This window comes from Curcuma longa, chromosome 2, assembly GCF_044706935.1.
Source record: "Curcuma longa cultivar G26 ecotype Majalengka, Jawa Barat chromosome 2, ITB_CL_G26_1.1, whole genome shotgun sequence".
In the NCBI taxonomy this organism is placed as follows: domain Eukaryota; kingdom Viridiplantae; phylum Streptophyta; class Magnoliopsida; order Zingiberales; family Zingiberaceae; genus Curcuma; species Curcuma longa.
The window spans coordinates 8,607,015-8,623,632 of NC_133862.1; the positions used below are offsets into that span (position 1 = coordinate 8,607,015).

The window sequence follows — 16,618 nt, forward strand, 5'->3', positions numbered from 1 at the left end:
ACGTAAATATTAAATTCTAAACTTTGAGAGATCATAACTTTTAACTCGGGGTTGAATTATGTAACGTATAATATATCAAATCAAAATTCGTTCAAAGATATATACAACTGATTACTAGATAGAATCCATAACAATTCAATTTTAAATAAAAAAAATATCATTTAAAATCTTTTCAGATGACCTAAATAATTTATTTTAATTTTTTTTATATTGTAACCGTGATGATTTCATACTTGCTATAATAGTTATGATTTCTGATTAATTTAGAATTTAAATAAAAAAATATAGATGAACTAATAATGATTATTATGTCGTTATAGGAAGAAGTAATCTTTGATAAAAATCAATATATGACTTCTTTTTAATAAAAAAATAGATGTACTTTTAATTATTATTATTTTTTTTACCACCATAAATTCTGTCATTAGTCAATATTATTATACTAGCGAAAATGTAAATAAAATAAAATAAAATAAAATAAAAGATGATTAAGTAAAGAAATAATGGCTTCAAAATAAAGTTAACAAAAAGAAAACCGCTCGGGACGGCAACCACAAACCAGTGATTTACTCTTTAATTATACGACAAAGACTAAATTAAGTCACTTAATAATGACTTAAATCAACCAAATCTACGCGGAGCAATCTGGACTCGTTCCATTTTGCCGGCTATCGACCGAGAGAGCGGACGCGCTCCCTCCAAATCCGAGGGGGCGCTCCGTCCTGCCTCCCTCGCCAAGACGGAGTCTTTGCCTCCTCAGCGCTCGATCTGGACAATTTCCTGGCAGGGCGCGGTGTAAAGGTGGGATCTTTCCGTAGTTTGATCGGCGGCCGGGGTTCCAGCTCGAGCGCGCGCGCGGGATCCTTCGCTCTTGTCTGAGATTTTTGTGGTGGGGTGGATTGTTCTTTTGGGAGTTTGGCAGGATGATGACGTGGAGAGGTAGCGGGGTTCCGGCGGATTCTTACTACGAGGCTCGGGAAGGGTGCGCCGAGGGGCCCAAGAGCAAGTTCAAGATTAAGGTTCGTTAGATCGTTCGGGGTTTTTTGTTTTTTGGTTATTTGAAGATTTGCTCGAAGTGAGTTTTGGATTTTTGGGATGTTTTCTTAGCTCCTCTTGAAACTTGTCTTGTAGTCAACGCAGAAATTCATTAGCGACAGACATGATCTGGCCTGTAAGATCATGGCACTTGGCGATTGCCTGCTAAACATGATCTGGAAATATTTACTTTGGTCCTATTGATATTTTTATTCTGTATCGGTTTTTAATAGATGCTTCTATATCATGTAAATCAAGCTTGAAATGGGGAATTTGCTGTATCAAGGCAGAAGAGAGGGATTTTAACACATCTGTTGTTTTGTCAGATCTTGCTAAGCAACGATGATTGGCCTTTTCTGTTATTTCCATTCTAGGTGAATTCAGCTCGGTTCTTCCTTATTTATTGTGCCTTTTTCACATGCCTAGACCACTTTAGAGACGTGGCATAACACGTGAACCGTAGAGGTGGGATTCAGGAAATTGAATGATGTGAATTATTTCATTAGAGGGTCCATACCACTAAAGGAGTATCTATTAACAGAAAGATCTTTTTGAGTTACATTAAATAGTCTTGAATTTCCTTGTTCAAATGTTTCAGTTAATTCCTTTAACAAAATTGTTCTAGTTTTTCATGTAGGCTGGAAGGACTCTAAGCATACGAAGATGGCAAACTGCATTCAGTCCAGAAGGTTATTTGGACATTGCTTCGGTTCTCAGTCGTATACAGCGGGCGGTATATTTGATATTTAGCTCTTCTTTTAGCATCAATACCTCCTCCTTCATTATAGTTTTGCTACATCATTATATAAAAACTCCTGTGCTGTTGCACTATACTAGCATTTTTGCATAAAATAAACCATGGGTATCATTGAAATCCTCCAGAAATGAGCTGTATTCTATATCTAACTTTTAGTGAAAAGTAAACCAAGGGAAACTTTTATATTTGAGAGGTCAAATTACTTCACCTCCATGTTACTCGGGCAAAAGTTTGGAAACGTGTAATATGAGCAAGTAGTTTCTTCATCTTCACTTTTCTACCTTTGGTTGAACCTGTTAACTATTTCTAACTATAAAATTTCTGATATTATAGTATTTAACTTGCTCAAGAATATAGTAAATTTTTTTACTTATGGAAGGAATAGACAAGCTCTGGTAGATTTTTTGTACACCAATAGGATCCTCATCTAGGCAATTTATGGTTCTAGTACAACAAGAACAAACTGTTTTTGGACATATTTCAATTAATTTTCTGGATTTTTTTAGAGCAAATAAAAATCAATTTAGTCTGTAGTATGGCTACATCTCTCATAAAAACTATGATTCTAACTCCTAATTTATCAATTTCATCTGCTAAAGGCACAAAAGATGGTGACTTAATCAAAGTTCTCATATCAAGTTAATGATCCTTCTACCTCGATGACATGTTTGACAATATATTATCAAATCGGGGGGAGAGAAAGGCATGAGGAATTTAGTGGGAGAAACATGGAGACAAGGTGATTTAGTCTAATGTTTTTTTAAAAAAATTTCTTTTAGGCAGTCGTGGCAAGAAGATGAATGAATGATAAATGCCATCCAATAGGAGGGTATGTGCAAAGTCAAAGGTACATAAAAAGAAAGGAAGAGGGAAAAGATATGAGAAGAGATTATTAGGATTACTATGAGACCTATCTATATCATTACTATGTTGGTGATCGTTAATGGGATTGACTTTACATGAACGGTATGCCAAGGATTCAGTAAGGTTAGTATTCCAAAATACTAATCTAACTTGTGCTTCTTACCTTGGATGTAGGGGATCCATTGTTGGGTTTCAGCCAATTAAAAACTAGGTATTTCTTTGGCATTCCTTTTACCATGACTAGTAGCTCAACACCAAGGAATGTTTCATATTTATTTTGTCAAATTTTGAATATTGCTTGTCCATCTTGCCATGACAAGTGTTGTATCTAGTATTTTAACATCAAGGAATTGTGCATATTTATTAATGTGACTTAGGAACATTATTAGTCCATTTATACGGCGGGTAGAGTTTACTAATAACATAGGTGAGTATTCCTCTCTTTCTTAGACTTGATAATATAGTTGGCCATGCTTTATCAACAATCCCCTTTGCATGACTAGTATATCTACATCAAGGAATGGTTGTTTGCTTTTGCAATAGCATAGTATCGTGATATCCTTTCATTTTTCATTCCAAGTGAAAAACAAATAACAGCCTAAGATGAGCAACTGACTTTGATACCACTGATTCCTAATACCTTCCTTACTGGATCAGGGTGTTCATCCTTCCATAAGAGGAGAGGTTTGGGAGTTCTTACTTGGATGCTTTGATCCAAAAAGCACCTTTGATGAACGTGAGCAACTGAGACAGCAGCGAAGGTACATGATAACTGGATTTTTTTTTTAATTGCAAATGGTATATTGCATATACTTTAGAAATTTTTCTTGTGGCACTATTCTCATTTCGGAGGCATGTCCATCATTGCTATATTTGCTACTGATGCTAATCCATTTTTTCTCATTCCACTTTATTCTGATGTTTTTCTCTTGCAGTCTTGCTTTCAAGTGTAATGGTGAATATAGACTATATATGATAATTAAGTGTCATCAGCCATCCACAGATTAGATAGGATATGCCTGTGCACCAATGGACTATGTAAAATTAAGACAACCCCACACAAGGCTTCAGTCAATCTTGGTAGGCGAAAATTAATGTACACAAACTTACCCGTGCTTAGTAAATAGGTTTTTCTTTTGTTTGTTTCTCTTCTTCCTCAAACTTTATCTCTTAATTTATATTGGTCCATATTAATTTAAGCACAGTTCTTTGATTCACTCTTTGTCACAAACTAAGTTTTCCAAAATTCTTGAAATAATTGCTTATGATGATAGAATTAGTAATGTTACAAAAATTGCAAACTACCAAACAAACTATGTTCGATCAGATCATCTTATCAATTGGAAATCCATCATTTTTACAAGCAAAGTGGTCAAGACCTTGATTGATTTTTGTTTTCTAGTTCAATAAATCGATAGATATATTAAATACTTCAAGATGAAGATTGAAAGGGAGCCTTGGCGCAATCGTCAAGTTGCCACCATGTGATGGGTTCGAGTCACGGAAACAACCTCTTGCAATGCAGGGTAAGGTTGCGTATAATAGATCCAATGTGGTTCAAAGCTTCCCCAAGACCCTGCATTGGCGGGAATTTCGTGCATCGGACTGTCCTTTTTCAAGATGAAGACTGTTACCAACATCTTTATTATACACCTCTAGATTAGTTAACGAAAAATTAAGTGTTTGATTTGTATTAGTAAAGGTAGTAACTATTGACTTTGTAGTTTCTGGCTAAAACGTGTTAACAGAAAATTTTGACTTATTGGTATCCAGCCTAAGGATTCATTTTTTCATACAGAGTGCAATATCAAAGATGGAAGGATGTGTGTCGTGAATTGGATTCTCATGTTGGCAGTGGAATAGTTGTCACAGCTCCATTAGTCACTGAAGATGGTCAACCTATTAAAGACCCTTTAGTTCTCATGGAAGCCAGTCCTAATCAAATTCCATCTCAAAGGTCACAAGTTGATAGCGGTGCAGAAAGCACAGATCCTTTGATGAATAAAGAAGTGATTAGTTGGAAGCTTACTCTACATCAAATTGGTACCTTTCATTTTTATTTGTTCCATGCTTTTGCTATGTTGGCTATCATCCATTTCTATCTTTCTTGTCCTTTAATATGCTTTTGTGTCACTACATCTTCTCTGACACTATCTGTTAACATAAGTGCTGGCACTGTGATATCTTTTTGAAAGATGAACTTGATACTTTAGGTTGGTGGCTTAGTATGCTTGATGTGGCTGCTGAACGTATGTTAAGGAATTTAATCTTTTTCAAATTGTTTTTTCTTACAAAAAAAAATCATGAGAAGTTCTACAGATCATTCAAGAAACAAGTTCCGAGGGTCATTTCATATCCTGCTCAGTAATAATTTATGAACTAAAATCTTAATTTGTATTTCTACTTGTTATAGGTCTAGATGTGCTTCGGACTGATAGAAGTCTGGTATTTTATGAGAAGAAAGAAAATCTTTCTAAGCTTTGGGATATTCTTGCTGTCTATGCCTGGATTGACAAAGATGTTGGCTATTGTCAAGGTGATAACATATTTCATCGATAAACTGTATATTCTTTTCTTCTTTTCTTCTCTTGTTTTCCTGCTCTTGGAATTCAACCATCAATCCTTGGGAGATTCATATTGACATGTTTTTTCCATAATATTTGACAACAAAATTTAATATGACTTGCACGTGTAATATCAGGAATGAGTGATCTTTGTTCTCCAATGATAATTCTTCTTGAAGATGAAGCAGATGCATTCTGGTGTTTTGAGCGTTTGATGCACAAACTGGTATTTTGTTGTCATCTCCCCCTTTTATTGGTTAACGTTTAGTAAGATCATACAGTTATGAGCAATATTGGAGAGGAATGAAAATGGATACATTTTATATTTTCCTACATGTAATTGTTATTATGTCGCTAATGTTTTGGAAGGATGTCTGAACTAGAAGAGTAATTTGAGATAGCTGGTTGTGAAAACTAGGTTTCTTCCTATATGATAATTAGAGGAGAACAATTACCAATGTACAAGCTCTTTCTTGCTCTAACATATGTTCATCTAGAATCTTTCTACACGGGTACTATTATCTTATTTCTTGTTCCATATGGTTGCTTCCAAGCAATCTATCAGAATTTTCTTCCAAGAAACAAATATCTAACTGTGACAACAACCAACAAATTACAAATACGAGACAACACGATATGCTGCTTACTTGCTGAACTGGTGTAAAGTAAATTCTTTCTAGTAGCTTGTTGATAGTTCTCTTTGATATTCTTTTGACGTGTCTTTTAATCACCTTTGCATTTGAAATCTTAAAGCGAGGAAATTTCAGATGCACTGAGAGATCTGTCGGGGTGGAGAACCAACTTCAAAGTCTAGCATCCATCACACAAGTTTTGGACCCAAAGCTTCACCAACACCTCGGTAAGTGACACGAGAAACTAGAATATAACTGCATTTTGTAAAATATAGTTTGTGCCTTGATGTATCTAGACAAATATTTTATAATTTTTTTTCATAGTTCCTTGTCTCTTAAACTTATCATTATAAGCAATAGATGTCGCTTATAGCTATTAAACTTTGCATTATTTTTGCAGTTGAATGCGACAGTTATGTAATTGACAAGAAATTTAACTTTGTTATTTTGTATAATAGCATATGGAGATAACAACTAAACTGACATAGCTTATGTTTACTTAAATATTTTCTCTAATGTCTAAAAGGGCGCCTTATGATCCTTGTAGCTATCTCAGCTGTTTCAGTGTTGTGACTCCTCCATGTGCAGGTGCTTATGTTGTGTTTGTTTTTGAATAGAAACCCTAGGCGGAGGTGATTACCTTTTTGCAGTTCGCATGCTCATGGTATTGTTCAGGCGAGAACTGTCCTTCGGAGATTCTTTGTATCTTTGGGAGGTATGACCATTATTACTGGTACTCATTGGGCTATGCTCTCATACATGGGTGTTAGAATCATACAATACAATACAATTTACATATAAAACGATAGGGTTCTTACAATTTACACTCTCTTCTGACATTAATATTTCATACAGATGATGTGGGCTTCTGAATATCATCCTGATCTATTCATGCTTTATGAAGAACCAGAGATTTTAACTGAAAAGAATGACAGGTCTAAAAGGAAAGTCAAGTCAATTCGCCAATTTGGGAAATTTGAAAGGGACAATATCAGGAATGGAACTAAAACTTCTGAAGCCCCTTTGCCAATCACAGTTTTTCTCGTTGCTAGTGTTCTCAAGGATAAAAGCACAAAGTTATTGCACGAAGCACATGGTTTGGACGATGTTGTTAAGGTAAGGATTTCCAAACTTATATGAATGTCTTTTCCTTGTGATTAGTGAGATCATTTAAGAAAAGCTACCACTAGTCCAAAATGCTTAAACCCGAGTTTATAGTAGTTACTTATCTAAGCTTATGAAGCTGTATAAGACTTAATTGTCGCATACTCTCAGCTCATAGCCAACCACTGACTCAATATGTTTAACCGTACCTTAATAATACTTATGTTATTTAAGGTTATGAAGGTCGTCTATTAGTCCACAGCTCACTACGTGGAATTGTGTTACAAGCGAAGTTACACCTTTCATTAACAAACTTACAAACCTATACTCGAATTTGCTAACTAGTATGTTAGTAAAAAGATGCTCAGAAAAAGGAAAATTTGAAGATTTAGACGCCATTTGCACTTAAATGTGAGAAATTCCTGTCACTCCCATTGCCTCTTTTTGGCTTTGATTGATACTGCTTCAATTCAGATTTTAAATGACATAACTGGAGATTTAGACGCAAAGAAAGCTTGCAGCCATGCGATAAAGCTTCACAAGAAATACCTGAAAATGGTGAGCATTTCATTTTCTCATGCAATTTAAGTTTATAAAACGTGTTTAACAGTGATATCTAAAGCTCTAATTTACCTTCTTTTTTTTTCAAAATTCAAAATCTTCAGACCAAAAATTCATAGTTTCCAGAGTATATACTGTTTGACGAGAGTTGACTCCAGATGCCGAATAGTGTAAGATTTACTTGGTGAAAGATTTCTGAAGAGGCATCAAGTTTCTAGCTTATTGTGTTCTTTGTGTGAGCTAGTTTGCTGCTCCTTCCACGAAGTTTCTCGCACTTGTTGTTCTCCTTCTCGGCAAACCATTGCAATTGTATTGATTAAAGAACACGAATTGTTCAAGGTTTCTGTAACTGTAACAATACCTGATGTATTAATAAAATGAGGATGTCAGGAATGCATTTTTCTTAAATGTAAACGGATTGTTCCTGTAAAACTCAGAACCCTGCTTATAATTCTGTTATCATTTTCTATATAATTCTAATTGTTTATATCTTATTTTGTAGGGGTTTGGAGGAAGATGAGGAGAGGAGTGAAGCATAAAAAGTAGACTCAGAATCAAGACAATTAAGCCAACATGGTTTGTTCGTAAGAAAGAGGAAAGATTGCAACTCAATTCGACTGACCGTTTCAGGTAATTGAGCCAGTTTTATGGGATTCTTAGAATCGTTGGGATCGGTGCCAGATAGAGGGTGAATAACTCCTTTTGGGTTGATAAATTATGCAGTGGAAATTTAAAATACAATTGATAACACAACGTAAATATAATCGATTTACTCAATTCACAACCTCTTAAAATTGTTACATCCAGGTCTAGTCATAATGAACTACTACCACTAAATCTTCTCTTTCTCGGATATCTTCTAGATCCAGATGTAAAGAAACATCTTATAATATATTTCTTTCCGATCTAATAAAGGCAATACAAAATAAAATAAAGATATAAATACAAATAAAAGTTAAAATACTTTTACAAATGAAAATTTTACTTTGGATGTTGTTGGTTGTTTTAGAATATCTCTTGTTGGTTGTCCTCAAACCCTCAAGAATTGGCTCTTTCAAATTTTTTCGAAATTTTTTTATAGAGTTGTTGTCGAGTTGATTTTTGTCTATCAGTCGATTAATTTTACATATCAATCGACGATTTCATCAAATCAAACCATTATACTTGTAAAATGGTTCTTTCCAATTTAGTTAGATCACCATATTGCTAAATCTCATAAATCGATTGATAAATAATCAGTCGTGTTTTCAATAGATTTCTACATCTTCTATTCGTTACTATTGTACCATGAGTTGATTAGACAATCAATCGAGTTTCTAATTGATTTTTGAATCTTTTGTTTGTTGTTATAGTACCAATAGTAGATCAATTAAGCTCATGACTCAATTAGTACTATAGAAAAAATAAAAATAAATAAAAATAAAAAATAAAATATTATATTAGAAATTCTAAATCCAATACTATAGCAATCCTTCAAAATTTTGAATCCAACGGATGATCGATACATCATATCAATCATTTAATATTCCTATTTCGATCTTATTGAAGTTGAATTTTCGTCTTACCTAGTATCTAATTGATCTCAATCTATCAGGACTTCTTTTGGCCAACATTCGATCAACTTTGACTACTCGAATTTTTCGTTGTCTAACATTCGGTTAACTTTAACTTGTTAAGACTTCATTTCTCATGCAAACTCCTTATTGGATTTTTGATTGATAAGTGTCTGATTAATCGTGATCCACTTAGATTTTCTATTTGTGAATTTCATATTAGACTTTCGACCGTTAAGTGTCTGGTCAATTTGAACTTTCCACTTGCTAATTCCCTATTAGACTTTCGACTGTTAAGTGGTCAGTCAATCGGAATCCACTTGGATTTTTCACTAGTCAATTCCCTATTGGATTTTCGATCGTCAAGTGTTTAGTTAACCATGACCTATTTGGATTTTCTTCTTGTCAATTTTCTGTTAGACTTTTAACTTTTAAATGTCTGATTAATCGTGATCCACTTGGACTTTTCGCTGGTTAACTCCTCGTTGAATTTTTAATTGTCAAATATTCGGTTAACCGTGATCCACTTAGACTTTTTCACCGTTAAGTATCTGATCAGCCTTGATCTACGTTAACGTTTCACCTCAACCAACTACCATATTACTCAAACATCGAAATTCAATATGAGTCAGCTCGAGCTCGATCAACCTTAACCAGATATTTATTGCACTAACATGATTGACTCAGTTGGGTCAATTAGATATTATGATGAATGAGCTAATTGGTTTGACTTGATTCGATCAATTAAGTGAATCTAATCTAACTAGTTCTTATTATTTATTATTGAGTCAACTTGATCATTTGACATGACTAAGTAGGAAAGTTGGTTAATTTGGACGACTTAGCGCAGTTGGTTAGGTCGATTTGATTCCTAACCATGGTATTAAATACCCTGTTTTGATCAATTAGAATGGCTTAGATTCAACCAATAATAATAATAATAATAAACTATTATCATTGTTAATTTTAAAATTACAATCTTTGAAGAAACTCCAAAAGAAATGTCTTCGTCTCCAACTCCCAACTCCCAACCACTTATCTTGAGTGATTTATTAGGCATCCAATATTTAATTGTATTAACGAAACGTGTGATCTTAGTATGAATAAACAAAGAGAAAAGCTATCTATAATGAGAAAAGTTATCCTAATACAAATCTCTGTTTTTCTGCCTAGATCATTTGAATTGGCCATGAAAACAAGGATTGTGCCGTTCTGCTCCTTCCTCTTCTTCGTCGTTACAACTCTCTGCTCCCGCTCCAGTGCAAGAGACACCCTGACTCTCTCTACTCCTCTCCTTGACGCCGACGGAGCGACCTTGATCTCTGACGGCGGTAGATTCGCCCTTGGATTCTTCAGCCCCGTCGGCTCCAGCAATCGCTACATCGGCATATGGTACCACAACATCAACGACAACCAAACCGTGGTATGGGTTGCCAACCGCAAGCAAGCTATCACCGGCCGGTCCGGCCGTCTCTCTCTAACCACCGACGGAGGACTCACTGTCACCGATGGAAACTCAACTGCTGTTTGGTCCTCCCACTCGGCGACGGTTCTCGAGAACCCCGTCGCGCAACTCCTCGATTCCGGAAACTTCGTGGTCAGCAACGGCAGCTCTGTAGCGTGGCAGAGCTTCGAGTTTCCGACGGACACGTACATCCCGGGCATGAAGATAGGGTGGGACCTGACGACCGGGCGCAACTACAACCTCACGGCATGGACGAGCAGGAGCGACCCGGCGCCGAGTGGCTACACGATGAGCATCGACCAGAGCGGCGATCCGCAGATGGTTATAACGGACGGCCCGCGACTGCACTGGCGGGGTGGCCCGTGGAACGGCAACCGGTTCAGCGGCGCCGAGGGCATGCAACGCGACCGCGCTGTCGGCATCGGCTTCAACTACACGACCAATCCCCACCAACTCTTCTTCTCCTTGAACCTGATCGACACATCGATCATCGATAGGCTTGTGCTCAGCAACTCCGGCACACTGCGGCACTACATCTGGATCGAAGACCGGCAGATGTGGTCGCTCATGGGGTTCGCGCCGCGGGACGAGTGCGACAGCGTGGCCCGATGCGGTCCCAACGGCGTCTGCCACCCGGAAGGGTCGACGATGTGCAGGTGCCTGCCGGGCTTCACCCGTCGGAATAACAGCGTCGAATTGGACGGCTGCGTCAGGATCACGGCGTTGGACTGCCTCAACGGCGCCGATGGGTTCGTGACGCAGAGCAGCGTGAAGCTGCCGGACACGTCGACGGCGACGGTGGACTGGAGCATGGTGAGCCTCGAACAGTGCAGAGTCCGCTGCTTGAGGAACTGCTCCTGCACCGGCTACGCGCAGGCCAACGTCAGCGGCAGTGGCAACGGATGCGTGCTCTGGTGGACCACCAATCTACTGGATATCAAGTTCTACGCGGGCGGAACAGGGCAGGATCTCTTCGTGAGAGTAGCAGCAGCCGATCTCCCAAGTGAGTTCGATGCAGATTTCTTCAATTAGATACTGTTTGAATTTTCCTCCATTGATCTCGCAGTTTCTTGTTCAGGCACAGGCACAGGTGCAAAGCCTGGCCTTCGAAGTCCTGTGGCTGCCGCCATTGTGGCCCCTGCTCTGGCTATTTTTCTGCTGGCATTCATTGTTTATTGGGTTCGCCGGAGGAAGAAGAAACGTATGCCATTAAAACTCTTTGCTGATGGCCAACTACTTCGCATTGAATTTAGCATAATCACTAATACAGCTGCGATTGTCGCTTGGTAGATGTCATTTATTTTGATGATGATACACAAAAGGAGGATTTGGACCTACCAATATACGATCTGGACACCATTGCAGAAGCCACCAACAACTTCTCAGCAAGCAACAAGCTTGGACAGGGAGGTTACGGACCAGTATACAAAGTATCCTTTTGGATAAATTTTACTATAGCCCTTGACTACCTAAATTTTAACTGAATTGGAGTTCCAAAATGGTGGTGACAGGGTAAGCTTAAGGATGGACAAGAGATAGCTGTGAAAAGGCTATCTATGACATCGACTCAGGGTGCCCATGAGTTCAAGAACGAGGTAATGGTGATTGCTAAGTTACAACATCGAAATCTTGTTCGACTTCTCGGATGTTGCATCGAAGCAAGGGAAAGGATGCTGATCTACGAGTTCATGCCTAATGGAAGCTTGGATGCCCTTCTATTTGGTTAGTTTGTTTTTGGTGCTTCTAAGGCTTGGATGCCTAAGTTACATTTTGGTTGAGCATTCCACAATTTTAACTGTTTCTAAGGCACAAATCTATCGTATTTATAAGGAAAACTTCGACTACTTCAAAACCTTCTTATACATTCACTTGTAGAGACTCTTCTGCTAACCAATTTTGCAGATGCTAATGAGAGTGCTGTAACTTTGATATTGCAAGCAGATAAAGCAAAAAGTGGATTGCTGGATTGGAAAACACGATACAACATCATAGTTGGGATCGCTCGAGGATTGTTGTATTTGCACTATGACTCTCGGCTAAGAATCATCCATCGAGATATGAAAGCTAGTAATATTCTTCTCGACAAGGACATGAATCCTAAAATATCAGACTTTGGAATGGCGAGGACATTTAGAGGTGACGATGCAGAAGCTAATACAATGAGAGTTGTTGGAACCTAGTAAGTTTTATCTTTAATCGTTCATCATTTTTTGTCACACAAAACATTGAGATTTGATTTTCATTAATGCAGTGGATATATGTCACCTGAGTATGCTATGAACGGGATGTTCTCAATAAAATCTGATGTATTTAGTTTTGGTATATTAATACTTGAGATCATAAGCGGTAGAAGGAATAGAGGTGTTTATAACTCTCCATTCCACATGACTCTTCTTGGTGATGTAAGTAGAAGGGAATTATACAAAACAAATATCTAATTTATTTTTTTGATATTTATTCCTCTAATTCATCACTCATTATATTCTAGGTATGGAACTTGTGGAAAGATGGTGAAGCGTTGAAGCTTGTCGACGAATCAATTGCACATTCATTTGTAGCAACCGAGGTATTGAGTTGTATAAAATGTGGGCTTTTATGTGTTCAAGAGCAACCGATGGATAGACCAACGATGAATACAATATTGAAAATGTTAGACCCTGATTTTTCTCTTTTGCCAGAACCAAGTCCTCCTAGATTTGTAAATTTAAGAGGTCCTTTGGAGTTTGATTCCTCAACAACAAGCAAATCAAAGACACTATAAGGCCTCTCTTCAATTCCCTTTCCTTCTGGTTATTTCCATCTAGTCATATTTATATGAAACTAGTATTGGATATTATGTGGCCTTATATGTATTTGTGACAAACAGATTTATACCATTAAGAATCAAATCCGTTATGTGATCTAATTAATATGGAGGGTTTGAGTAATTGAATGTGAGAATTTACATGTGTAGAATTCGTTAACCCGCACTATTATATAATTGATAATAGATTGAGTTCATTATAAATAGGGTTAGCTATTTTGACAAATCTCCTTGCTGTCCATTGGTGTGGACACTTCGACGTCGTCAACCTAATCCCTATGGAAGACCAGCCCCCTTTCTGCCTTTCTCACCCAATCTCTATGGAAGACCAGTCCCCTTTCTGCTTTTCCCACATGATTAAATTCGTGGACGACACACATAAAGATGACGGTTATTCCACTATATTCAGGTCCATCATTTGTCTTCTATATTTAATTTTTATCGTATAAAACAATGTAATTATATTGTTGTGCTAGATTTGTTTTCCTGTTTCAAGTTCTTATACTTTAGAATTTAGGAAAACATAATTCTCAAGTGGTATCAGAGTTACGGTTGTTTTATCGATTTTATGGCATTAAAGTTTAGGGTTTTCATTGATTTTCGATATTTTATGCCAGATTTTGATTTACTATCATAAAATGATGTTTGATCGTCAAAAATTCATAAAAGAAAACCTAGGATTAGCGTCATTATTGAGTTTTTTTTGTAATTTTTCATGAATAACAGAAATAATCACTGATATTTTTTTTATGATAATCATCGCGTTTGATCTGTTATTAGCAAATAAGATTTTGGGACGTCATGACCCTGTTAAAAAACATAGCCAAACCGTGTGGTGTGCTAGAGGGCACACAGGCCGAACACGACCATGTTGCCCAATATGACAAGGTCATGTGGCATTCTAGTCGGGTTATATTCTGGTTGGGCCAAACACGACCATGTTGGATTTTATTAGGTGGTTACTTCATTCGATTTTAAGAATATTTTAAGAAAAACCCTATTGATCAATGCATATATGTCAAGTTCAGTAGGAATAAGTTTATTATATTTATCTTGTATGTGAATGATATATTACTAGCAGATATTAATAAAAGTCTATTGTAAAAAACTAAGTCATTTCTATCAAGTTATTTTTGAAATGAATATCAAAGATCATTCATTGAAACATTCAAAAAGTTTATTTGAAAATTTTTAGCATACAAATATGTCATGGTCATTCATAGAGATATTTATTCGGAGACTTTCACTTGTATGTGAAGAAAAAAGCCTATAAGAGAAAATGTGCTTATACCTTAAATGACCCAAGGAATTCACCCGGGCCAAGAGGCCTGGTACTCGGACTTCCCGGCTAGACTATCACCACAAGGAGTCCCAGCATTATCTTGCCTGGCCAACACCGGCCCCTTGCCTAACTTCCCGGGACAAGGCAACTACAACCTGACCCGAGGATATGTCACAGTACTGGGGTGGTTCCCGGGCAACTCCTAATACATCGCACTCCGGTTAGCTCGACCTTTTCCCTGACCGGACTGAGCCTCTCGCCCGACTATCCTGCCGCTTGGCTCACCGAGCTAGAGGCTACTACTTTCATGCCCGACCAGAATGGGTCCTTACCTCTCTTGCCCGGGACAGGAGGCCCTTAACCATGCCTAGACCAGCCTCTCTCCCGTATGTTGTTCCCCGGGTACTGAGTCTCCTCAAGCTCATCTCAACAGACTCAGACTCGATATATGCCCCCCCGACCATCATATGCTCGGCCGACGCTTCCCATGGTTGTTCTAAGCCCCTTCACCCGGGTTCCCATACTTAACATATGTCTGATGGTCAGTTTGCCCGGTCCGCCCGGCCACTTACTTTGTTCACACCACCCGGCTAAACCCAGTCCTCACTGGTCCTGGGTACCCTTTCCCACTCCGACAGCAACTCATGCTCAAGTCTCACTATCACCTGACTGCAACACCGACAGTTAAGTGTGCGAGCGGCTGCGCAGGGGAAGGCTGCGCCCACGTCCCCATGCCTCATCCTGTCCCTGCAGCTACCTTTCTACTTACAGCTAAACGACGAGGGTGACGTGTGGCATCTCGCCACAGTGCAGGTATAGGAGTATCGCTACTGTTTCCTAGATGCCACCCTATCGGCGCAGGTGTCAGACACGTCCAGGCTTGGTCCCCTCGGATGCCTCCATCGCCTGTCCTTTCTGTCAGATGGAATGTTCTCTTCGAAGGTATATTACTTCGCACGCAGGTATGAACAAAGGATCCAATCTCTTGCATTCTAACTACTACACTGTTCTTTCTGCTACTACTTTCTTCACCGGAAAACTGACTTGAGCGTCGGAGTGACCTGCCGGGATCCCTCGGCACCAGCTAATCCGTTCGTTCATGTTCATCTCGCAGGTCTCCCTCCTACCCGGGCCCGCATCGGTTGAGGTGGCATCTTCTTGACCGGTGGGTTGACTGTCGTCGATTTTTGACCGGAACAAAGAGTTTACTAGCTCCGGCGATTAGGTCTTACTTAAAAAATGATAATCTCAGTTAGTCGTATTGACTCAATCTCTGGGGGTGACCAGTCCGGTCCCACAGAAGTTTCCCACCGGCCACCAGGTTAAATCAGGAAGCGCACGTAACAGTCAACTCAGATGGCCAACATTCTTTGATTGCGATTCCTATTTGAAGAAAAATTCCTACAAATACGTCGTAGTTGGGGATCGAACTTGCAGCCAACTCAGATGGTCAATATCCTTTGATTGCGATTCCTATTGATGACAACCTGAATATTCTACCGCGGCACTATGGCACGGAGACTGAAAAAAATTGTGCCTCGTTGCCTTATTTTCAGCCAGCACTGGCCTTATTAACAACCTACGTCTGTTCATATTCAATTATTGTTCCTAGAGGACGGAGGAAACAGTCAAAATAATGAGCTTCTCTTGATTAGAAGGGTGGTTTAAACTACTTCAAACTTTATTGCAGAACATAGTACAGCAAAATTGGAAATTGAAAGAGTCAGAAACTAGGAAATGTCACCGTCCCTAGGTGTTTATGAGCAACTCTCATGGCCTATATAAACACCAAAAAATGTCACCCTCACTGCAGGTCCATCACGAATTAAAGAGGTTGACGAAGACGCGTACTTTCCATAAGGATTTCCTGTTCCTCTGCTGACTGATATCTAATCTCTGTAAATGCTATAATATCATGGAGAAGGCAACCAAAATTCTGTAAATAGCTGGGCGCTCTCTCTCTCTCTCTCTCTCTTTTCCTGCCTAAATCATTGGAAG

The 16,618-nt window shown here is 38.4% G+C and overlaps 2 protein-coding genes across 3 annotated transcripts; both read left to right on the forward strand.

The window, feature by feature from the left end:
• The first annotated feature begins 653 nt into the window (after positions 1-653).
• LOC141821356 (rab GTPase-activating protein 22-like) lies at positions 654-7,991 on the forward strand. Its single transcript, XM_074708779.1, has 11 exons — positions 654-1,019; positions 1,673-1,768; positions 3,314-3,417; positions 4,455-4,699; positions 5,070-5,192; positions 5,358-5,446; positions 5,974-6,079; positions 6,470-6,567; positions 6,708-6,968; positions 7,431-7,514; positions 7,622-7,991. The coding sequence occupies exons 1-11, from the start codon at positions 924-926 to the stop codon at positions 7,634-7,636; spliced, it is 1,317 nt and encodes a 438-aa protein (XP_074564880.1). The 5' UTR covers positions 654-923; the 3' UTR covers positions 7,637-7,991.
• Positions 7,992-10,199: 2,208 nt separating this feature from the next.
• LOC141821052 (receptor-like serine/threonine-protein kinase SD1-8) lies at positions 10,200-13,444 on the forward strand. Of its 2 annotated transcripts, XM_074708413.1 has the most exons (7): positions 10,200-11,538; positions 11,614-11,736; positions 11,826-11,965; positions 12,047-12,257; positions 12,477-12,714; positions 12,787-12,937; positions 13,024-13,444. In XM_074708413.1, the coding sequence occupies exons 1-7, from the start codon at positions 10,200-10,202 to the stop codon at positions 13,294-13,296; spliced, it is 2,475 nt and encodes an 824-aa protein (XP_074564514.1). In that variant the 3' UTR covers positions 13,297-13,444. The 2 variants fall into 2 exon arrangements, with proteins under 2 accessions (XP_074564514.1, XP_074564515.1); XM_074708414.1 differs by lacking the exon at positions 12,787-12,937 and having other exon boundaries at positions 13,024-13,112.
• The last annotated feature ends 3,174 nt before the right edge of the window (positions 13,445-16,618 follow it).

Excerpts from the sequence above, each read along its gene's own strand:
- LOC141821356 (XM_074708779.1), top strand. The coding sequence starts at position 924 with ATGATGACGTGGAGAGGTAGCGGGGTTCCGGCGGATTCTTACTACGAG. Across the intron at positions 1,020-1,672 it reads AGAGCAAGTTCAAGATTAAG|GCTGGAAGGACTCTAAGCAT; the intron begins GTTCGTTAGATC and ends TTTTTCATGTAG. Across the intron at positions 5,447-5,973 it reads AGCGTTTGATGCACAAACTG|CGAGGAAATTTCAGATGCAC; the intron begins GTATTTTGTTGT and ends GAAATCTTAAAG.
- LOC141821052 (XM_074708413.1), top strand. The coding sequence starts at position 10,200 with ATGAGAAAAGTTATCCTAATACAAATCTCTGTTTTTCTGCCTAGATCA. Across the intron at positions 11,966-12,046 it reads GTTACGGACCAGTATACAAA|GGTAAGCTTAAGGATGGACA; the intron begins GTATCCTTTTGG and ends TGGTGGTGACAG. Across the intron at positions 12,715-12,786 it reads ATGAGAGTTGTTGGAACCTA|TGGATATATGTCACCTGAGT; the intron begins GTAAGTTTTATC and ends TCATTAATGCAG.